The sequence below is a fragment of the Cetorhinus maximus genome, chromosome 6, assembly GCF_964194155.1.
Source record: "Cetorhinus maximus chromosome 6, sCetMax3.hap1.1, whole genome shotgun sequence".
Lineage (NCBI taxonomy): Eukaryota > Metazoa > Chordata > Chondrichthyes > Lamniformes > Cetorhinidae > Cetorhinus > Cetorhinus maximus.
In genome coordinates this window covers 90,378,829-90,402,662 of record NC_135884.1, presented here as the reverse complement: position 1 = coordinate 90,402,662, position 23,834 = coordinate 90,378,829, and the positions used below count along the sequence as shown (strand labels likewise).

Sequence of the window (23,834 nt, the reverse complement as noted above, 5' to 3'; positions counted from 1 at the left end):
CTTTCAGAGTTATGTACACTTTGGCAGCACGATATACTGAGGGGATAACAGAACGAGAGTTTTCTTGGTAATAAAAGGTTTAGGCTTCATGGGGAGGTGGATCTGGGGCTCAGGAGGCACTGAATGTGGTTGGGTTTTGTTTGCGTAGTGAGTATTTCTGGGATCAATGATATTGGCACTGGGGGGAGATGGAGTCTCACATGCCAAAGTGCTAATCTTGCGGTCCATTGAGCTGTGGGAAGTTGGGAGAGCAGGTGTTTTGAGGTCAAGGACAGAACAGCAGAAAGAAGACCCAAGCTTTACACTACTTCTCTAACTCTATGTGCAGCTATATATCACCTAGTGGGCAGAAGAGATGTAATGTAATATATGTTATAGAGACATCAATATTTCTGTCTAGCTACGATGCAAGTTTCTTGCAAGTTTACAAACACAACAGTGCCTGATCTAATTTCCACATATTAAAAATGGAATGACATTTAAAAACATGTCACTTACACATCATCATTACAAAAAAGGTACCTGGGGCTTAAGCCCTCTTTTTAACAATGCCCCTTAAAACCAGTGTTCTCACATACCTCATGGTATAATGCTGATAGTATGAATACTGAAGCTTGTCCTTCCCATTTTGAATAACCCTTCTCAATCAATGGTCTGTAAACATGTCTGTTGCATAATAAAAAGAACAATCTTCGTTGTAGCATCCAAACTAATTATTGCTCAATCTATCCTGCTACTGTATCTTTATACTAAAAATTACAAAACATATTAAACCAACTTGTTATTTATCTGCTATCCTGTTTATTTGTCTGCTGTACTCACCACTACTTCACACCCTTAAGAGGTAAGATTACATGCTTATTGTCTAACACCATTCCAATTCTTAATTGGCATAACGGTAGAAAGATGATGACCAACCAACTCAAACCCATTAGTCTGGAGGAAGGTAATGTGTTTGTCTGCCTATGAATGCTACGGTCTTCCTCATTCTCTGAATGTAGTTCATCCTCCATATACAGATGATTAAGTTAAACAAAAACAATCATTGGATATTATCCTTTTAAGATTGTTATGCTTGAGTTAGCCTCACAAGCCACAAGATGAATGCCAACCTGAACTGGAAGGGGCTGCTGGTAGAAGAAATCCAGCAGGTAGAGGGGGAAAGACAAACACAAGTAAGAAATCTCCAAGAGCTCCAGGGAGAAGCATGGTAGGAGGAAAGAAGCAGTCTATACAGAGTGAGGAATACACAAAGCAGATATCTAACTTTCTTTGTAATGTCATAATTTTAAAATTCTCATCCATTTTTTCAAATTAGTTCTTAATCTCACCTCTCTAGTTCTGTAACCACCTCCAGTCCGACAACACTCCTCCAGTTCTGGCTTCTTGTGTATCCGCCACTTCTTCTGCTCCACTATTGGAGCCTGTGCCTTCAGCCATCTATGTTCCAATGCTGGAATTCCCTCCCTAAACTTTCCATCTCTCTCTCTCTCCTCCTTTAAGACACTCCTTAAAACCTATCACTTTGACTAAGCTTTTATTCAACCTTCTTCATATCTTTTTCTTTGGCTCAGTGTTAATTTTTGACTGAGTCGTCAATGCAACGCCTTTAGTTACCACACATGCCCTCTGATTTTTTTTGGGGCATGTGTAGTAACTAAAGCAGCTGACCTTTGTGTGGTCTGCATGGGGACTTTACAGGAAACATTGCTTGGGGTGTTGCACTAAATTAAGAGTAACTTATAAATATGCAGGTTATTCTCCTCATGTGAAGTAGTCAAATGACAGAGGTAGGTAACCCTGGATTTCATTTCATGGTCGATTTAGAACACAGACATGTTATTGTCTTGTGCTCGGAGAAGAAGAAAAAATATCTAGACTGTTCCGTATAGCTGTCTTAGACATAAATCTAGAGAGATCCATTCTCTTCTCTCCTTACATATTGGTTCACAAGGTGACCAAAAACGCAAGAAAAATGAACTTATAGCTTTTGCTTATTAATTCAGAATCAATTAAACTATAAGTTTGAGTTTACCCTCTCAAAAGATTTCCTAATTTTGAATACCTCCATTTCTCTCACCCTTAGCCTGCCCTTTTCTAGTGGGAGGAATCCTGAATCAATGCCTGGTGCACTAGTCATGGAATCATTGAATTATACAGAACAGAAGGATGCTATTCAGTACACTCTACCTATATTGTTCTTTGGTAAAATTATGCAATTAATTCCACTCCTCTGCTTTTTCTCTATAACCGTGTGTTCGGTTCTTCTCACATGGAACAGAAGCCCAACCCTGTATATATTTTTAAAGCTTTATCCTTATTACTATTTCTTATTTTTAAACTGGACTTTTCTGCTGAACAAAGACAATCAAGATGGTTGACCCTCTCTCTGGAAATTATCCACAGTAGTCTCTGGAACAAAATAATTCTCTCCTCAGTTTTGGGAATGTCACACCTCGTTATGCCTAAGGAACTTCTAGCAGACCACCTGGGACTGTACAAACTGATTTCAAAAGGAGCTACAGGAATTCCATTTGCATTTGATAAACTAACCTTGTTAGTGGAGTCCGTGGGTCTGTGGAGACAATGGCTTCCCAAACACCAGACCCTCAATATGAAAGGCACCCCTTTCAACCCATAATGGCTGAGATATGATCAGTCCTGAAAACAAAGCCAAATTCCAGATGCTGGATAAACATCCTTTGTTGAAGTCACTGTGGAGAAGTAAGGTCATATGACCCAAGACTCTGACCTTTTGAGCTGTTTAATATTACCTTTCTGAGCTGTGCAGCCAGTCTGCTGTTTAACATCCAACTGGCAGGCCACACAAAAGCAAGCTCTGTCCAGATTGGACCACCGACCCATCTAACCTGACTCTACTGGAAGATTTTGTATCATCGCCTACAGAACTGATGCCATCTCTGCATGCCTACTTCATCTTGTGACATCAGCACCAGCTCAAAAAGTTAATCTTATAACACTGGTCTCCAGCCAGCCAACCATCTAATAGCTATGTGAAAGACTTCCTCATTAGACTCTGACTTTGGAACTCTGGAACTCAAGTAAACCGATATTCTGTTTTTCTGTGGTCCTTGTACTGTAAACCTCTTTTCTTCTATCCCACCTTTTATTATGTGAATATGGAGTGAGAAGTTGTGAACGCTCCTTTTCGTGGGTTTTGAACTTGTCAAAATAAACTAACCTTCTGAGTTAATCCTAACTCGAGTTTGCTGTAGGGTTATTAGTAAAATTGGATTACACAAAAACCGAGCGATTTGGAAAATACGCCAATGGTTATTCTTAAAATATAACTAATTTAAAAATCTGTTTATGGACAGATGGTAAGAGGAAAATCTGGGCTGTTTGAACTGACCCTGTCCTGTCCGTAAAACTTATAATTAAATTGTATTTATCCAATTCCCTTTTTAATATTGTTATTAAATCTGCTTCCATCACCCTTTTAGACAGTTCATTCCAGATCACAACTTGTGTAAAAGAAAAGTTTCCTTATTATGTCACTTCTGGTTCTTTTGCCAATCACCTTAAATCTGTGTCCTCAGGTTTCCGACCCTTCTGCCACTGAAAACAGATTCTCCTTGTTTACTCTATAAAATCCACTCATGATTTTGGACACCTCTAGCAAATTTCCTCTCAACTTTCTCTGCTCTAAGGGGAGAACAATCCCAGATTCTCCAGTCTCTCTTCCTCGCTATGGTGATAATTCTGCAGATAATTCCTTGTTTTCAGCATTCTGTTTATGATCTGCATGATGAGTCCTCCTTGCACAGTGAAGTCATGGAGCACACAGCAGATGGAAATGATCTTCTAAGCAATGACAATTAGTTAAAGTATCTAAAGTACAGCTTGAAAATCTCAAAGATGTGTTGTTATTGATTCCATTGGCACATGCTTGACTATGTTATAGCAAGGGATTGCAGATATGTCCACATCACCCGCACCATGACAAGTACTGATGGCTGCTGGACCAATCACTGCCTTATCCAATCTACCATCTCCATCAGCCTGGCCCCCAAACAGCAGAGACAACAGAAGCAATGCCTCAAGAAATTAACATCGAAGACCTGAAAGATCCTACCAAGGTGACCCTTCTCAGTTAGTGCCTCACTGCCAATCTCTCAACCTCCAGTCACTAGGAGCCAGTGTGCCCTTAGTGCTTGGTCGACCCTGAAGTCCACCTTAACAAGCCACCTGTGAAGAGGTCCTTCTTCTCTCTGCCAGGAAACATCATGACTGGTTTGATGAAAACGATGAAGAGGACCTAATCAAGTGTAAGCACAAAGCTTTCATTGACTGGAGACTTCACCACGGCTCAAGAGAAAAGCAGCAGTCCTATAATGGCTGAAGACAGTGATATGGCTTATAAACCCGTGACATAAAGAATAAATGGTGGGTAGAAAGAGTGCAGGAGATCCAACAATTCACAGAAACCAATAACTTGAGTGGTTTCTTCAGCGCTGTCAGGACCATCTATGGCCCAAGCACTCAAGGGCCCACCCTGCTAAGAGTCAAGCATGGAGGAGAGCTCATCAAGGGCAGATAGGCAGTCAGTGCACATTGGAAATAACATTTTGAAGAACTCCTCAAATAAGACTTTGTCTTTGACTCAAACATCTTCAACTCCATTCCTCAATACCTCGCCTGGCTTGGTCTTGGTGCTACCCCAGTCAGGAGTGAAGTTGAAAAATCAACAAAGCTCCTGGAACAGATGAACTTCTGAAACTCTGACTAAGGTCATGTGGAAGTAGTAATTCCCTTGCTTCTATATGCTTCAGAAACTTGGACAACCTACAGCAGGCACCTCAAAGCACTGGAGAAGTACCACCAGCAATGCCTTCACAAGCTCTTCCAAATCCGGTGGCAAGAGAAGTAGCAGGACTGCAGCATCCTCTCTCAAGCCAACTTGCCCATCATTGAGGCACTAATCACTCAAAATCAGTCATGCTGGGTGGGATACGTCATTTGTATGCCTGACACCATACTCCCGAAGCAATTGCTCTACCCTGAAATTGGTCACAAGAAGCTCCCAGGAGGGCAGCAGAAACACTTTAGGAATGTCCTCAAAGCAACATTGAAGAGGTCAAACATACCCACTAATTCATGAGAGACCCTGGCTTGTGACCGACCAGAATGGAGAAGGCTCATTTAGGAAGGCAACGAACATATTGAGAGGCTTTGTTGGGAATGTGCAGAGGTGAAGTCCAGGTGTTGGAGTGAGCGCACAAACCTCTAAACTCCCCAACACTTCAAGCACCATCTGCTCCACATGTGCCAGAGTCTGCTGATCATGCAGAACCCATCGAACTAGAATGAAAGCAAATCATCCACGATCCCAAGAGACTGCCTAAGAAGGAAGTTGTAGAATACACATTTTGCCTATTCTTTGCTTCCCTTTATAGTTGGTGCAAGAGTTTCAACAGCCATGAATATACAATGTAGTACTGGTCTCGCAGCGTTCATTTTTTAACTCTTCTCTTCCCTTCAAATAAGAATGGCACAGATTATTGTTTTCACAGCTTTCCTGAATAAGCATGCCAGTGGTAGGCTAATATTGCCAACTTCTTTTTTGTTCACCTCACCCTCCACTTTCCCTTTGGACTCTGCCAGGGGATCAACAATTACCATCCCTTTCCACATTTCCTGCTGCGCCAATCCAGACTGGACTATTTCAATTTCTTCTATTTCTTCTCCACCGATGCTGCCAGACCTGCTGAGCTTTTCCAGGTAATTCTGTTTTTGTTTTGGATTTCCAGCATCCGCAGTAGCTTTTAGCTTTTTGTTTTTATTTCAATGATCCCCTGGCTGGCCTTCCATCCTTCATAAACCAACTTTAACCAAGCTTTTGGCCAACATAACTAATATTTAATTCTTTGACTGGGTGTCCATTCTTTCTCTTATGTCACTGTGAAACACCTTGCAATGTTATTTTTTGCCTGTAAAGGCAATCTATAAATGCAAATTGTAGTAGTAACCTGAAGGCGTAATAAGGATTCCTGTGGAAGCGGCATTTATCTGCTTTATACCATCTCTATTATTTACCCTAATGCATGACTTCAGCACTACAGGGCACAGAAGCCATTTGCACTAATCTGCAATTTGGCAGTGTATGAGAAATGTGTAGGAAGTGAGCACTACCTCTTGGCTCAGAGGCACCATTAATGCCTTTCAGCTATACAATTGCAGTTATTTAGCTCTACTCCAGGAAGTGAGCACATAATCTAAACAGGCATTTCAATGCAGTACTAATGGGGTATTGCATTGATGGATCTGCTATCATTTAGAGGCGACATTAAACTGAGTCCCAGTTTACCTGTTCTGGTGGATGCATTTCAGTGGTACTATTTGAAGAAGAATGGGGACTTCTCTTCTGGAGTCCTGGTGAATGTTTCCCTCTCAACCAGCATTATCCAAAATAGGTTAGCTATTTAATTCATTTTCTGCTTGAAGGACCTTGCTGCATGAAATTTGGCTGCAGCCTTTGTCAATGTAAAAATGATAACTGCACTTTAAAAGTAATTAATTGAAAATTTTGAGATATCTGAGGAGGTAGTAATATGCTATACAAATGCAAGTTATTTCTTACTTTTATAATGGTTTTCTTAAAATAATTTTTTTATTCATTCATGGGATGTGGGCATCGCTGTCAAGGCTTGCATTTATTGCCCTCTTTAATTGCCCTTGGTGGTGGTGAGCTGCCTTCATGAACTGCAGCACTCTATTTGGTGAGGACACTCTCAGAGTGCTGTCAGGTAAGGGGTTACAGGATTTTGACTAGCAATGAAGAAACAGCGATATATTTCCAAGTCAGGATGGCATGTGAGTTGCAGATGGACTTGGAACTGATGCTGTACCCATACATCTGCTGCCCATACTCTTCTAGGTAGAAGTTGTGGATTTGGAGGGTGCTGTCAAAGGGGACTTGATAAGTTGTTGCAGTGCATCTTATAGATGGTACACATTGCAGACATGTGAATCTGTAGTGGAGGGAATGAATGTTTAAGGTGGTGGGTGGTGTGTAAGTCAAGCTTTCACTATAGCTCTTTAATTCTGTAAGCATTAGAGTTCATGCCAACAGTAATGCAAATATTATTAAGCATGCCTAACAAAATCTAGAGTATTTAACCTTACCTCATGTACCACTTGTGAAGAATAATATTTGAGTTTGACCAGAAGTAAGTGAGAGTCTCTGAGTTCCTGCACAGAATATAAAAGTTTTGAAACCTTCAATATTTCCCTGACATGTCATTTCATGCTTCTATTCACAAAGGCAGAATTAGAGATTAGACAGTGACATAACAGTACATTTAATTGTTGCTTCATTAAGAAAATTAGCTGCTTAACTGGTTACACATAGGATACACAACATAAAGTAATGGCATATCCAGAAATAAACTACAGAGTGAGCCAGGAGCCACACTGCAATTTATTAAGAGCTGATTTTCCTAAAGGTTACGGATGTAATTTTCCAATCCCACCAGCGGTAGGTTTCGTGGTAGGCAGGAGGAGAAAATTCGGAGTGAGGTCGAAAGTTGGATTTCAGCCGATGGAAAAACAAGTTGTAAGTTTCCTGCTGCCACTTTCATGGCAGGTCAGCTTTCCTGCTGGTCCATGTCAGGAAAGCCATCTGCATGCATTAGCACATCATGAACACTAGTTAAAAATGCAACTCGCTGGAATCAAGTTTCCCCCCTCCCAATTACGTGCCACATCAGCAGGAAATTAGACTGGTCTAAATTACGACCAGATATGGCGCGCATTAGTCCACCCTCACTTCACTCATGATTTTGAGGTGAGTGCAACATTCAAAGCCTAACCTGCAACAGCGCTGCTTTGTTTCCTCAGCGATGCCAGTGTTAGCCTATGCTGGTGGGGGTGTAAGGTAGGGCTGCTCACTGAGAAGTGTTTCTCTCAGAGGGTCGTGAGTCTTTGGAACCCTCTTCCTCAAAAGGCAGTGGAAATGGAGTCCTTGAATATTTTTAAGGCAAAGCTAGATAGATTCTTGATAAGCAAGGGGTGAAAGGTTATCAGGGTTGGTGGGAATGTGGAGTTGAGGTTACAACCAGATCAGCTATGATTTTATTGAATGACAGAGGAAGCTCGAGAGGCTGAGTGGCCTAATCCTGCTCCTAATTCGTATGTTCATATGTGGCTGTCTCGACCTGGGCTGCTTATGGTGGCAGCTGTGCTACTCCGGCAGGGCAACGTTGTATGTTATGAGTCTCAGGCAGGGTTGCACTTTACAACAGAGTCCAGCATGGTGACCGGGGGTGGGGAGATGGCAGAGACATGAGGGTAAAGGGGGCTTTGTTGGGTTGGAGGTGGGGAGGGTGATGGCAGGCAGAGGGAAGATTCGGGGTGGGGAAGCTAGAGTCCGACATAGAACAGCAGAACGCAGACACAGAGGGGCTGGATGGGATTCCATTTGCATGAAGGCGAGAGGATGCACGCAGATTCTAGAGTACGAAAGGGGAGGAGGGTTAGTGTGGCACAAGAGGGAAGGGTTGTACAGAGACTCATGAGCGGTGTGAGGGGCTAGGGGGAAAGCTTCAACAAGGAGGGCGGGTTGCACAGGGATTTATGGGGATTGGGGAATAAGGGAAATGGTCTTGTGGTCATTCATTAAGGAGCCAGAGAGATGAGTGAAAGACAGTCATAGTCCCTGGATTGATGCCAAGAGGTCAGGGTGAGAAATTAAATGCAGGCACGGGGCTCTGTGAACCTCATAGTCAGAGTGAGAGATTAAAGGCTGCCCTGGGGCTCTGTGGGCATGCTACAGGGCTAAGCATGGCATGCACGCTGTGTTCCCGTTCCAGGGAGGGGCAAGGGCTGTGTGCTCAATGGGGGTCCGGTACAGCTTGGTGTGCAGGGCATCACAGTAGTTGGTGATGGAGCTGTCTGGTTGGGTACTGGGCTGCAGATGGGGTAGGTTATGGTCAGGGGGGCATCTACAGCATGTAAATGGGGAAAACATAATAAAATGTTTGAGGGTGCACTTGAGCTCTTCTGGGAGAGGGTCGCCTCGGTATGTGAATGTGCACACAACCTCAAGATAGGGAGGGATGAGGTCCACATGGGGCATGGGGACATCAACATTGATGGGTTCAGAAGGGAGGGCAGGAATATCCATTACAATGACAATGAGATCCAGGGTTACTGGGGGAGGCTGGAGAATCACTGGAGGGAGTTCTACCTGCACATTGGGATGTTCCAGGAAGATCAGAGGGACCCGAACTCTGGCTAAGGAGGGTTGAAGCTGATCTCAAAGTAGAAATGCAGCACAACCATCTTGAGACCCCAAATTTATGACGCAGTTTAAAATCGAAACTGGAAACAAATCTGCACGGGAGGGGGCTGAGGCAGTGTGAGAGGAGCCCACGGCTGGACTCAGGGGCCCTAACAGGGGGAACCCTCACAATGCTTAGAGCAACAACATAGAAATGGAGTCTGAGCTGATAGAATTCATGAAGAGTTTATTGAGAAGGTGCAACTGGAGCCACTGACATTTGGAGTGCTTTAATGTGAGACTGCAGGAATCATTGAGTTCAAAATGAAGTTGATAAATTTGAGCATTAACAGAGAGGAATTTGAGAATGGAAGACGCAGCCAACCATTAAGGAAGCACAGCTGTTGGATATCTGCAAGATGATCAATGAAAGCCTCTAAGGTGCTTTCTCCAGTTGGCACGGCTAATGAGTCAAAGGGCACCCTGTCATTTCAAACGTGCAGGTTAGGCATAATCAGTATACCAGATCAGACATAATAGGTAAGGCGGAACATATCCTGGATGCGCTCAAGCCTCTTCCAACCTCTCTGGGATTAAGATGACAAGTAGCTGGGGTGGCATCTTGGGCACCTAGATCTTGAGGTAGCACCTCAGCTGGAATGCTGGATCAGGGAAAGACGAGTAATGCAGATGCAGTTCTAGGGCATGATAGTGGCTTTCTGGTAGTGATAGGGAGCTCTGCACTCAATGCTGCCTTCTTGATGGCAGCGATCCAATTGAGGAAGAGAAGAAGGGCCCAGTGCCGCCTAGCACAGCTTTGAGAAGAGGCCTGGCCTGAGGACTATGGTCCAGGGAGCCCCTGCATGACCCAGAGGATGAGGGAGTCAGATCCATCTCACAGAGGCAACTCGCATAACCAAAGGTATACCGAAGATGCCGTTCCTACCTGGAGGTGAGCGAGAGGCAATGCTGCGCATGTCTACGCTTGTCAAGGGATTGATAGTTCATGTCTGCCACATTCTGTGGGACGATCTAACACTGCATAGATTGGGAGGACATCCCCTGAAGGTCACCACTGTACTCAATTTTTATGCCGGGGTTGTTCCAGGGATCCACAGGGGACCTATGTGGCATCTAACAGTCCTCAAGATGTAAATGTATCAAGGAGGTGAAGGATGCCCTCTACAGTAAGGCTCATCATTATGCAAAGCTCACATTCGATTAAACCAACCAGGCTGCTAGATTCCTGGGTTTCACTGCAATCCCTGGCTTCCCTAAGTACAGGGTGCGATCAATTGTACACATGTCGCTTTGAGAGCTTCAAGGCAGCAGCCCCTGATTTCATTAACAAGGGTTCCACTCTCTAAACGTTCAGCTGGTCTGCGACCATCAGAAGCACATCATGCACGTTTGTGCCAAGGACCCTGGGAGTTCCTATGGCTCATACATACTTCCAGGTGCCTCAGATATTTGAAGGGCTGCAGCACTTACAGGGCTGGCTGCTGGGTGAGAAGGGGTACCCGCTGAACTGATTGGTCATGACACCCGTGTGTCGTCTTCAAAGTGCCTCGGAGGAGAGATACAATGTTGCACATATTTCGACAAGATCCATTATAGAGCAGACCATTGGCATCCTGAAGATGCACTTCCAATGTTTGGAACGCCCTGCAGTACTTGCTAGACAGGGTGTCCTGTATTATCGTGGTCGCTTGCACCCTGCACAATCCAGTGCCTCAAAGGGAGACATGGAGGAGGCTAAGAACTTCTCAGACGGTGAAGACCTTGAAGGGCAGAAACCTGAAGAGAGTGATGATGGGCAGCTTCCATGTGAGGATGTGATCGAAGCCGCAAGACATGGAAGATGTGCCTGTGACACACTCGTAGCCACGAGGTTCCAGGAGGAGTAAAGTGCAGGCAAGGGTACCCAAGCACATTTTTCATATCTTAGTGGCATGCCAGTGATCTGAAAGGCCTTTACAACCAATAACATCAAGAGCAAGGTCAGCATTGGGCCTTGGACCTCCAACTCCCATGTTCACCAGGCCCTAATCTTTGCAAAACATCAGCAGCCAAAGCTGTATGTAACCACTCTGGGAAGTGAAAGGCAGAACACCAGAACAAAGCCTGCGTTAAATGGACTTGATGCAGCTGTGGCCTCCTGAATAAGACATTTCTTGCTGCCACAGAAATGCACACATGGCTAGAGAGACCATCATGGTTAGAGGTCTTGTGCTTTGGCACAAACAGTGAAGACAGCTATTTGATGATGAGACAACATGCGTGATAACGCTCCGATGCAATTCAGCATGCATAACTCCTTGGTGTCCTTAAATGAATATCACTTCCTAATGCAATTTGCAGTCACTTTCAATAAAGAGGTTGACGCATCTCGCTGGCATTAGGCAAGGGCCGAGTAACTAACACGAGTCAGCTAGACATCACTTGAATGTGAGGCTCACAAAGGGAGGTGATAATGGAGTGGAGCTAGGGTCACCCTCACAATAAGAGGTATAAATGCATATGCATGATGCATTCAAATGGTGAGACCATTGTCATGAACAGCAAAACAGGAAAGAAGGGCCCTAGAGTAATTGATTTAAAAGTTTAATTTAAAGGGATAAGCCAGGAGAGCTCAAAGCCGTGGTGTGCTCCTCATGCTCCATGTGGGAAGCCGGGAACATTTCCAGCACCCGGGACCAGCATGTGTGCAGGAAGTGTGTCCAGCTGCAGCTCCTGGAAGCTCGGGCTTCAGGCTGAAACCGTGGCTGGGGACACTGTGGAGCATCCGCAAGTCTGAGAGCATTGTGGATAGCACGTTTAGAGAGGTGGTCACACCGCAGCTGAAGGGACTTGAGGAAGGAAAGGAATGGGTGACCACCAGGCAGTCCAAGAGAAACAGACAGGTAGTTCAGGAGTCCCCAGTGGTCCCACTCACAAATCGGTATTCCATTTTGGAGGCTGATGAGGTTGCTGATTGCTCCAGGGAGTACAGACAGAGCCAAGCTTCTGGCACCACAAGCAGCCTGTCTGTACAGGAGGGGAGGAAGAGAGGAAGAGCAATAGTAATAGGGGATTCTGTAGTCAGAGGAACAGATAGGTGCTACTGTGGCTGTCAACGTGACTCCAGGATGGCGTGTTGTCTCCCTGGTGCCAGGGTCCGGGATGTCACTGAACGGCTGCAGGGCATCCTGAAGGGGGAGGGTGATAAGGCAGAGGTCATGGTACATGTTGGTACCAATGACATAGGTAGAAAGAGGGATGAGGTCTTGCATCAAGAATTCAGGGAGTTAGGCAGTAGACTAAAAAGCAAGATCTCTCGGGTTGTATTCTCTGGATTACTCCCAGTGCCACGTGCTAGCGAGCACAAAAACAGGAGAATAGTGCAGATGAATACGTGGCTTAAGAGTTGGTGCAGGAGGGAGGGTTTTAGATTCCTGGATCACTGAGATTGTTTCTGGGGAAGGTGGGACCTGTACAAGCAGGACGGTCTACATCTGAACCAGTGCGGGACTAACATCCTTGCGGGCGAGTTTGCTAGTGCTATTGGGAGGAGTTTAAACTAATTCGGCAGGGGGAGGGGACACAGAATGTTAGCAGAATAGTGACACATCATAATACAGTAAAACAATCAAGTCAGAGGGAGTACAGCCGCATTAAGTTTCAAGGGAGTAAGGCAAGGCTGGATGGCCTCTACTTTAATCCCAGGAGTATTACAGGTAAAACGGATGAATTAAGGGTGAGGATTGACACGCGGAATTGTTATATAGTAGCCATCACAACAGAGACATGGTTGAGGGAGGGGCAGAATTGGCAGCTCAACATTCCAGGATATAGAATCTTCAGGCGAGACGGGGAGGGGGTAAAAGAGGAGGAGGCGTTGCATTATTAGTTAAGGAGTCAGTTACTGCAGTAAGGAGAGATGATATCTTGGAGGGGGCATCGAATGAAGCTTTGTGGGTAGAGTTTAGGAATAAAAAAGGGGCAGCCACATTGTTAGGTGTTTATTATAGACCCCCAGATAGTCAGTGGGAAATTAAGGAGCAAATATGTGCACAATTTGCGGAGGTGTGTAAAAACAATAACAATAGGGTGATATATTAGGTGATTTCAACTTTCCCAACATTGATTGGGATAGACATAGTGTTAAGGGCTTGGATGGAGTGGATTTCTTGAAATGTGTACAGGAGAACTTTTTAGGTCAATATGTAGAGGGGTCCAACAAGGGACGGCGCAGTGCTAGACCTAATTCTGGGGAATGAAGCTGGACAGGTGGCTGAGGTGGTGGTGGGGGATAGCGATCACAACATGCTACAATTTAAGCTTGTTATAGTCAAAGAAATAGACAAAAAAAAATGTTTTGGATTGGGGGAGAGCGGATTTTAGTAAAATAAGGCAGGATCTGGCCAAGGTAGACTGGGAACAGCTGCTTGTGGGGAAATCTACAGAAGAACAGTGGGGGGTGTTCAAAAAGGAAATGGGGAAGATACAGGCTCAACATGTTCCCTCTAGAGTGATAGGAAGGAATAACAAGCCCAGAGAACCATGGGTGACCAGAGATATTCAGGATACGATGAGAAGGAAAAGAGAGGCTTTTAGCAGGTACAATGGGAGCAAATCAGCGGAGGCATTGGTAGAGTACAGAAAGTCCAAAGTGGAGTTTAAGAAAGCAATTAGGAGAGCAAAGAGGGGATATGAGAAAGCTCTGGCTGGTAAAAGTAGGGAAAATCCCAAGATATTCTATAAGTATATCAATGGGAAGAGGATAACCAGGGAAAGAGTAGGGCCCATTAGGGACCAAGGGGGCAATCTATGGGTGGAGCCAAAGGACATCGGTAGATTGTTGAATGAATACTTCACATCCGTCTTCACCCAAGAGAATGAGGATGAAGGTATGGAACTCGGGGAGAAAGACTGCGAGGTTCTTGAGCAAATCGGTAAGGGAGTGACAAGGTATTGGAGGTGTTGGCAGGCTTAAAAATGGACAAATCTCCAGGTCCGGACGATTCGTGTCCCAGACTGCTGAGGGAGGCAAGGGAGGAGATCACAGGGGCTCTGATCCAAATTTTTAATTCCTCTCTGGCCACGGGGAAGGTGCCAGAGGACTGCAGAACAGCTAATGTGGTTCCGCTATTTAAGAAGGGTTGTAGAGATAAGCCAGGGAACTACAGGCCAGTGAGTCTCACGTCAGTGGTAGGGAAACTATTGGAGAAAATTCTGAAGGAGAGAATCTAACTCCACTTGAAGAGGCAAGGTTTGATCAGGGATAGTCAGCATGGCTTTGTCAGACGGAGGTCAGGCCTAACAAATTTGATTGAATTTTTTGAGGAGGTGACCAGGTGTGTAAATGAGGGTAGTGCAGTTGATGTAGTTTATATGGATTTCAGCAAAGCCTTTGACAAGGTCCCACACAGGAGACTTATAAAGAAGGAAAATGCACATGGGATACATGGTAATTTGATAAGGTGGATTCAAAATTGGCTTAGTTGTAGGAGACAGAGGGTGATGACAGAAGGATGCTTTAGTAACTGGAAGCCAGTGTCCAGTGGCGTACCACAGGGATCTGTGCTGGGTCCCCTATTTTTCGTCATTTATATAAACGACATAGGTGACTATGTGGGGGTAGGATTAGTAAGTTTGCAGCTGACACAAAGATTGGCCGTGTGGTTAACAGTGAGGTTGAGTATCTTGGGCTTCAGGAAGATAGATGGGATGGTCAAATGGGTAGATAAGTGGCAGATGGAATTTAACCCTGAAAAGTGTGAGGTGATACACTTTGGAAGGAGTAATTTGACAAGGAAGTATTCAATGAACAGCATGACACGAGTAAGTTCTGAGGAACAAAGGGACCTTGGCGTGTGTTCCATAGATCTCTGAAGGTGGAGAGGCATGTTAGTGGGGTGGTGAAAAAGTCATATGGGACACTTGCCTTTATCAATCGAGGCATAGAATACAAAAGTAGGGAGGTCATGTTGGAGTTGTATAGATCCTTGGTGAGGCCACGGCTGGAGTACTGTGTGCAATTCTGGTTGCCACATTATAGGAAGGATGTGATTGCACTGGAGGGGGTGCAGAGGAGATTCACCAGGATGTTGCCTGGGATGAAACATTTAAGTTATGAAGAGAGGTTGGATAGACTTGGGTTGTTTTCGTTGGAGCAGAGTAGACTGAGGGGGCGACCTGATCGAGGTGTACAAGATTATGAGGGGCATGGACAGGGTGGATAGGGAGCAGCTGTTCCCCTTAGTTGAAGAGTCAGTCACAAGGGGACACAAGCTCAAGGTGAGGGGCAGGAGGTTAAGGGGGGATGTGAGGAAAAACGTTTTTACCCAGAGGGTGGTGACGGTCTGGAATGCGCTGGAATGGGAAGGTGGTGGAGGCGGGTTGCCTCACATCCTTTAAAAAGCACCTGGATGTGCACTTGGCACATCATAACATTCAAGACTATGGGCCAAGTGCTGGTAAATGAGATTAGGTAGGTAGGTCAGGTGTTTCTCACGTGTCGGTGCAGACTCGATGGGCTGAAGGGCCTCTTTTGCACTCTGTGATTCTGTGATATATACATTGAGTGAACACCCATGACCCAAAAGTGATATCAAGGTTTCTCAATCTTTCTAACCCAACCACTATGCCTTGATGGATCCCCAACATCGGCAGCAAAGATGGATGTAGCCTGCTGACTGCAATGCCCTGCTGTCTTCGAATACTTTGGCGGGCGTCCTCTGGGGGCCTGGAGGGCCCCAGCCTGCTTTGGGTCTCCTGCTGTGAGGCAGGTGCACCCACTTGTCCTGTGCAACTGGAGGTCATTGGGTCACAGGCGAAGGTGATTGAGATCAGCTGAACACTCGCGGATTCACCTGAGTGGATGACCCTGGGGTGTCCAGCTGTTGGTTCTCCTCCCTGTGGGTACCTGAGGACCCCTGCCTGACTCCTTGAAGAGAAGAGGCATCTGGAGGGAGGTCGAGGTGCCCAGCCCCCATCTTGCCTAGCCAATGATGGACCCCTCCAATGCTTATAGCGATGAAGTGAAGGTCCGACTGAAAACCTGGCTGAACCTGCTGGACCAAGGTCTCCAAGGTGGCCACCACCCTTCCCATGAAGACCTCGAGACACTCACATGTTGGAGCCACAACTCAAGACAGGCTGTGGATGGACTCCTCCATCCTTCGCTCTAGTTTGTTGACTGCCTCTCGCAACTCTGCCCGATGTACTGCCTCCTATCTTTGCATCTCCAGCATGTTAGCAACGGCTGCTTCCAGAAGCTCATCATCTGACTTGGACTCAGTGAGTGGCTGTTCTCCAGTGGTCCTTCGAGTGCCAGAGACCTGGGCTGTCACTGCCTCCACATGCTGCAGAGAGGTGTCAGTAAGGTGTTCCCCAGAATGTGACCCCGAGCCTAATTTAGAAATGTGACCCACCACTGCGCTGATGGAGAGTGCAGGTGAACGCTGTGACAGGTCTTCTTCAAATGGATCCTCAGCATCCTTCTCTGAGGTGGCCTGAGGGTTGGGGCTTATGTTGCCTGTGCTGGTCTGTTTGGGCCTGCTGCCTGCAAGAGAGAGAATATAGATTTAGTTCATGAGCAGAATACAATATTGCATGTCACTCTTTGTGATTGTTGGAATGTGATTAACTCATGGATAGCTCATCCATACTGGCTTCCTGGGAGATGCTGAGCTCACCTTCCCCACAGGAGCAATCTCTGTTCTTGCCCACCAATTTGGTGGCATTCTCCTCAAACTTGGAGAGATCCTGGATGTCCACCTCCCTCCTCCTGTCTGGGATCGCTCTCTCTTGCTGTGGGCAGGCTTGGCCTGCATGAAGACAAAGGGATGGAATGGGATGAGAAGGGATGGAGCAGAGGTTGGGAAGCATGCATGTCTGCTGTGTGTGCTGAGCTCTCCCCAGTAAAGGCTGAAGATGGTGTTTGTGCAAGATGATAGATGAGATACCAGTGAATGGGCTTTCAATGCTGATATTTCTCCCACTAATATTTTGTGAGATCCTTGAGTTGAGTGACGCTCTGAGTGCATAATGCCATTCTGAGTGTGTGCATTTGGAGTGAGCTGAATGATGACATCCTGGTGGTGTGGATGAGATCATTCATCCTCTTCCTGTACTGACTGGTATTTCTCGGGCAGGTGCTTATGAATAAGAGCCTCAAGGGAGTCATTACTGAACCTTGGCGCTACTTTGTTTTTGCATGGAGTCATCTCAGCCTTGGTCATCCACACAGCTGGGCTGCAGAGAGTAATGTGTGTGTTCAGCTGGCATTTATAAATGGCGCCAGGACATCTGATCCCATTAGGTTATGGTGGGGCGGACGAATCATTGGCTGCCCCACCATGTGATTACTGCCTGCCATCGCACTTAGTCTCTGGAGTGCAAAATTCCTACATTTTTACATTGGATAAATTGCACAGAAACAGGTCATTCAGCCCAAAGCAGTCCATGCCAGCGTTTATGCTCAACTTGAGCCTCCTCCCTTCCTTTCTAATCTAAATCTACCATAGTTGCATCACTGACAACCAATAGCAAACAGTAGACAAGGGGAGGCTATCACAGGTTTACTATACAAGCCATATTTGGCAACAAAGAACAGTAAAGTTTTAAAGTGCCAAGAAATTGGTTGGAGTGTTATCAAGATGTTGGCGTATTAAAGACTTTTAATGTCAAGGAACAGGACAAAGGGACTAGTACAGTTTTGCAATATCAGGGCTTTTAATAATGAGAGGGCAAGGAAATTAGCAGGATTTTAGGCTATCACGTGTTAAAATTCTTTCTTCATGACTCTCATCAGGTGTTTAAAGATGATCAGATATTGAATACTCACCTGCTCCAACACAATCTAGTCCAGTGAAGATGGTAAACAGAAGTATTGAATTCAAAAATAAAGAAAACTTAGCTATAAGGATTGCCTGGTATTCACACTGAATTGTGATACATCTTGTTTTCACGTGTCATGGCCTTTAAGTTTGACAGTGAGGCAAGTATCGCTGAATAGGAAACTTGGAAATCTACAATCTTCCTACCTACTGTTACTAGTTATCCAAAGTAAAACAAGTATGTTTGTGTGTGATGAATAAACATGGGTAAGCTATTGGGAGTGCCTGGGGGTTAGCACTTTCCACCAAACCCTTTGTGTTGGTCGCTAGGGATTTATTTCTCATGGGCGTACAGCTTAAGTTCAGTTGTTAATGGAATGAATCGTTAGTATTTCAGAAAAGGTTTCCTCTCCTGTCAATAGAAAACTTAATAACATAGATCAATGCACCTATTTCAGCTACAACACATCTCCCCTTTAAGAGTTGCAGGCTAATTTTAACTGGTGCTAATATGTTACAATACTGAATCTCCTACTGATGCTTGCAGCTGATGAACAGTAATTAGTGCTGGCAGCAATCATGTAAAAGAGCAGGCAGCACAAAGTTGACATGGTGCCTGCATTACATTGAACGAGTGTGGATTAATCGCACATCATGTTCCCCGTGCCAGTTTTTGGGAGCTATCAATTTAGCTCCCTATTTGTCAATCGATGACTAGCTTTTATTAATTTATATCCACCTTCTTCTCTTCCCCTCCCCTGAAGTCATTGGGGTGGATGTTGACTGTGTAATAGTGAAAATGGGTGATATTGAATCCACAGCCTGTTTTACATCTCTCTTTGGAAATAAAAATCAGGAGAGATGTAGGGCTGAATTTTCATCTTCAGGGTGAGCAGCGGGAATCGGGAAAATTCCCAGCTTGCCATGCCCACTGCAGGAGAAAGTGACAGGAAAAGACGGAATTTTCATTCTGACGGTGATGAGTGCAGGCTGTAGTCGGGCCAGCCAATCCTGGAAAAAGTTCGAAGGCAGCACATGGGCTGCCGGGTGCTAAGCGCAGGCTATTTAAAAGGCCTTCCTCGGTGCTATGGGACTTCAACCCAGTTATAATGAGAAAAGGAAGGCAGTCTAGCCTTCACCTCTCTCATCCTCTCGCATCTCCACATATTCCCATCCCCCATCCATGTCACCTCATGTCTCCCATCCACCCCTATAGCCCCTCATGCCAAGCTAATGCACTTCCATGCCCATTGACCATTCAATACACTATATAGAACAGTGACAATAGGAAGTGTAGAAAAAACTTTGAAAAAACTGTCATTCATTGATAGCTTTCCACTTTCTTAAAAAACTTCCTTTTTACTACAGGTCAATAAAAGTGTCAATCATCCAGATCCTTTAAAGTATCAATAGCAAAAAACTGAAAGCACTTGAAACCTCTTTATCTTGTGTAAATAAACATTGTTCAATTATAGAAGAGGTCATAAAGCCAGAGCTGTCAATCAAGCAATGTTTTCCTTAGGGATCAGGTTTTTTAACAGTCTAATAGATTTCTGGGCTCTAGGCCAAGCCTCATTATACATTCTTGTGCATTGGCACAAGGGGTAGGTAAGGGGCATACCTTGGCATGGGGGCCAAGAGGAGGACCTTTTGAACTTCCCTCATGCAGTCTATGGTTCATGACACCTCTGAGGTGCCATGAGTCACAACTCTTTGAAAAGCTGGCCCGACTTCATGAAAATTATGGAGGACTAGGACATGCCTATCCCTGCAATGGAGCCGGCCAGGTTGGAAATGCAGGGTGCAGGCTCGCGATCTGAACTAGCCCTCACACTTAAAAGGCTCTACTGAAAATTGGAAACCCCAGAAATGGGGTCAGGAATCCAGGAATTGGGTACCGGCTGCCATTTTCACTGCTTCATGGAGTCTCCCTGAATCCATGAAAATCCAGCCGGTAAAACCTGCTACAGATTCACTATCACCCTTTGTACATTGTTCCACTAAGTTAAAATTTACCCTAATGATTTCTTGCTACAGTACAATTCCATTGTGCTGTGTGCCCTATATTAGGGTAACCATCTAGGTAGTGAATTTCAGTAGACTGTTCAATTGCTAGGATCGTTACAGCCACATTTGACCTTGTGACTGTCACACTTTCAGAAAAGGTCACTTGATAGGATTCCTTACTTTTCCCATCTCAACCCATGGTGATGCCGTTTGTGTGTCAGTATCAAGGCTGAAGTCAGCTAAACCAACATAAACCAGGGATCAAATCTTGAATTTTTAGGGCCTGTTTGGTTCAGTTACTTACTGCCTTGACCAGTTTAACCATCTGGAGTTTTTAGTTGGTAATTTTTAAAGGATGGATGGAGACCTCAGCTGAAGTAAAATTGACCCTGCATAGGGAGACCAGTCTCTTACAACACAATCTGAAAAAAGTCCCAACAGAGGCCATTATCAATAATTTTCACTGTAATATATTCACTAAAGGTTCTATCCTCTTTCTATAACACTGACCAAGGTTAGCTACTGTTTCTTTCAATGCAAATAATTCTTTGGAAAAAACTCTTTTCTCCTACAGCAAAGCACTTACCACCAGTCTCGATAAAACCTCCGATCTCCAAACCGCAACAGCTCAGCAATAAAGTTCAAGGTCGAATGGAAGAACCCATGGAAAAATATGAGCCACATGAAGTGGTTAGGAATCTTTAGGGGGAATCAAATATCAGTGAATATTCTTTAATTTGCAGTGATCACAACACATTTGCAGTGGAATTAGTATCTTTATTGCAACAGTACTTCGTTAAATCCCCACCTCATCCCATCCAGCCCATGCCATCCCTCTCATATCATCCCCATCCCATGACTCAACCAACGCTTTCTTCCTGTACCATCTTCAGCTCTCATTCTATACCTCCGAGGCATTTCTAATCCTCCCATGTTTTCCTCCCTCCCACTCATGCCATCCCCCCTAATGTCATCTCCCCCTCAAATGTTGACACCCTCCCCCAATCCTCCAGACAGGGTAACTTTGTTGTTGGTCTCCCCTTACCTTTCACTGTTTTTTTCTCTCCACAAAACTCTCACCCACTACTGCCACCAACCATTGGCATCTGCATGTGTGTCTTGCAATCCAGTCCTCTGCGCAACCCACATGCACCAGGCTCCACCTGCCAAATATACCCATCGCCCAAACAGAACAGTGCGGCCAGGCAAAAACTGTGTATTTTTATTACAGATTATAAACAGTGTCGTTTTCACTCTATTGGGGCAATTTTCCTTCTCTTCCTGTCAGAAACAAGATGATGATGGAATTAAAATCAAAGTGGTCAACATATTGCTGGCATTTTAACTGAGGTCTTCTGCTTAGCTGCCAAGGCATCCACCTGAATCAAGCAGAAACCTCATTAATCTATGTAAATAGAGGTGCTATTAGGTATATAGGGTCCTGATGCAATTTTAAGGGCCTCCTGGCAAATGTTATCGATGCTAAGCTTAGTAAACTTGGCAGTCAAGAGGAAAAGCCTGAAAAGATAAGTCTAAATTCATTTTTGAGGGGCAAGGAGGCGTGTGAGTGTTCATCCAGGTGACACTAGAATAATGTGAGCCACCACCCTGGTCTCTGCATCCTAGGCATAACTTTCATCTTGCCCAATATCACTCCATCCTGAAGACGGCACACTCCAGCAGCATTAAGGGCATGCAACTTACTGGCAGAAAGTTAATAAAGTTTGAACCTTGAAATGGATCTTGTCACGGTCTGGTGGCATCAGGTAGAGGTCCAGTGCATGCTAGCAGTCAGCAGCCCAAAAGTTAAAATGTCCCTTCACTTTTTTTCTATTCATTCATGAGGTGTGGGCATCAATGGCTAGGCCAGCATTTATTGCCCATTCTTTGAGAAGGTGGTGGTGAGCAGCCTTCTTGAACCGCTGTAGTTCATGTAGTGTAGGTACACCCACAGTGTTGTTAGGGAAGGATTCCAGGATTTTGACAGTGAAGGAATGGTGATATATTTCCAAGTAAGGATGGTGAGTGGCCTGGAGTAGAACTTGGTGGTGTTCCCATGTATCTGTTGCCCTTATCCTTCTAGATGGTAGTGAAGGTGCTGTTTAAGGAGGCTTGGTGAGTTCCTGCAGTCTATCTTGGTGTGAGCTGTGATATTCCAAAATCAATCTCATCTGGCATTTATATATATATATATGTTATATATTCAATTCCTGCAGTTTGTGGACTTATCTTTTAACTTGTGAACATTCATTTTGTTTTAAAACACAACACTTGCACATTACTCAATCCCAAAATCCTTTCCCTGGAAAAAAAAACAAAAATTCAAAAAATTGACAACCTTTAACTACAATCATAGGGAGATTGCCATCGCTTCAGTTTTCAGCACTGCATTTATCCACAGATTCTTCAAGTGACTGCACTGTATTCTAATCCGCTGCTTCAACTGGTCCCCTCATAAATGTGTTCTTAAGCTATCATAATGCTCAAAATAAACTGAAACAACATCATTCATTAATATTAAATATACAGGACAGTATTTGGGTCCTTGTGTGACACAAAGTACAGTTTAGATTCTGACGCTATCAAATGAATTGCAAGCATTGAAGAGGGTCAGCATAATAGCAGAATAGCTCTGAGGAAAGCTTTTAAAACCTCACAGTTTCGACAAAAGAATAAGTATGCAAAATACTGCATGACTTAGACAAAGTAAAGCTTAAATGCTATTTTAAAATAAAGCAGAATAGTAGAAACCAGTCACACTAGATAAATTGCGTAAGGCAAAATAATCTGCTAGGAAAGGTAGTAAATATATAGGCATCTGTAGCATTTAGAACACAATTAAATTGGGAGAGCTGAGTACTAGAGGGATGATCTTTAATGAGCCAAATGGCCTGTTCTCATCCTTGACCTTTCGAAAGTTCCTGAACAAAGCATAATCTAAATTATACAATATTTAGACATGCAGGGTGCTACCAAACAGTCCGGCTGACTGGTTTTATAGTCAGCATGCAAATGATCATCAATGTGTACACTGAGGTGAGCACTGATACAAAAGAAACAGAGCGATTACAAGCCAGGCAGAAATTGTTGCAATCACGTAATTTGCTGCCTTTCATGATGTGCTGATCCTTAGAGTGATTGGCATTTTCATGCCTCTTAATTACATTCTGGATGCTTTTGGATTGCCACTGTTTATCATAAATGCATGATTGATGAAGAATGATGTTACCCACCGCTAAGAGCAGTAGATCGTGAATCTTCGTAGTCAGCTTCATCTCCTAAAGTTAGTATAAATAAAGACAAGTTTAATTAACACAAACTACTGGTTTCAAAACTCATAGCGCTGCAAACAAATTTTGAAAAGAACACCTTACTTACAACAAAAGGCTGCATTGAGTTTCGAGTCACTGGCAAAACCCACTGGATGAAGAAACATTAATTACTCTTTATTATTCCGTATGACAACATAATCAAAGCAAGCATAGTATGAACTGTGTATGCAAGTAAAATTTGACAATATAAATAGGTACACAGTCAAATGGTTGTGAGTTGCTAAATAGAAAACTCCACATAATCACCACCACGCACTAGCAGCCAAATAAAATACAAGTATTACATTACACGAAAGCAACTATTAAGTCACTGGCAGATAATGAAACCTATTCCAATGTGATCACAAGCTGCTGACAAGCTCTTTGGTTAATTGCTTTGCCAACCCTGGCAACCTAATTGCAATTCCAAGTTGTGTTATTTTTCACTACATT

The 23,834-nt window shown here is 44.3% G+C and overlaps 1 protein-coding gene across 1 annotated transcript in view; it reads right to left on the bottom strand.

The window, feature by feature from the left end:
- The window catches only part of LOC144681421 (diacylglycerol O-acyltransferase 1-like), a 227,821-nt gene that overhangs the window by 5,143 nt on the left and 198,844 nt on the right, over positions 1–23,834 (bottom strand). Inside the window, exons 4-8 of the mRNA XM_078543013.1 lie at positions 23,449–23,490; positions 23,304–23,348; positions 20,657–20,769; positions 7,147–7,212; positions 579–666 (exon numbers count right to left, since the gene is read on the bottom strand). Coding sequence (XP_078399139.1) covers positions 579–666; positions 7,147–7,212; positions 20,657–20,769; positions 23,304–23,348; positions 23,449–23,490 — 354 coding nt within the window. The remainder of the gene's footprint in view (positions 1–578; positions 667–7,146; positions 7,213–20,656; positions 20,770–23,303; positions 23,349–23,448; positions 23,491–23,834) is intronic.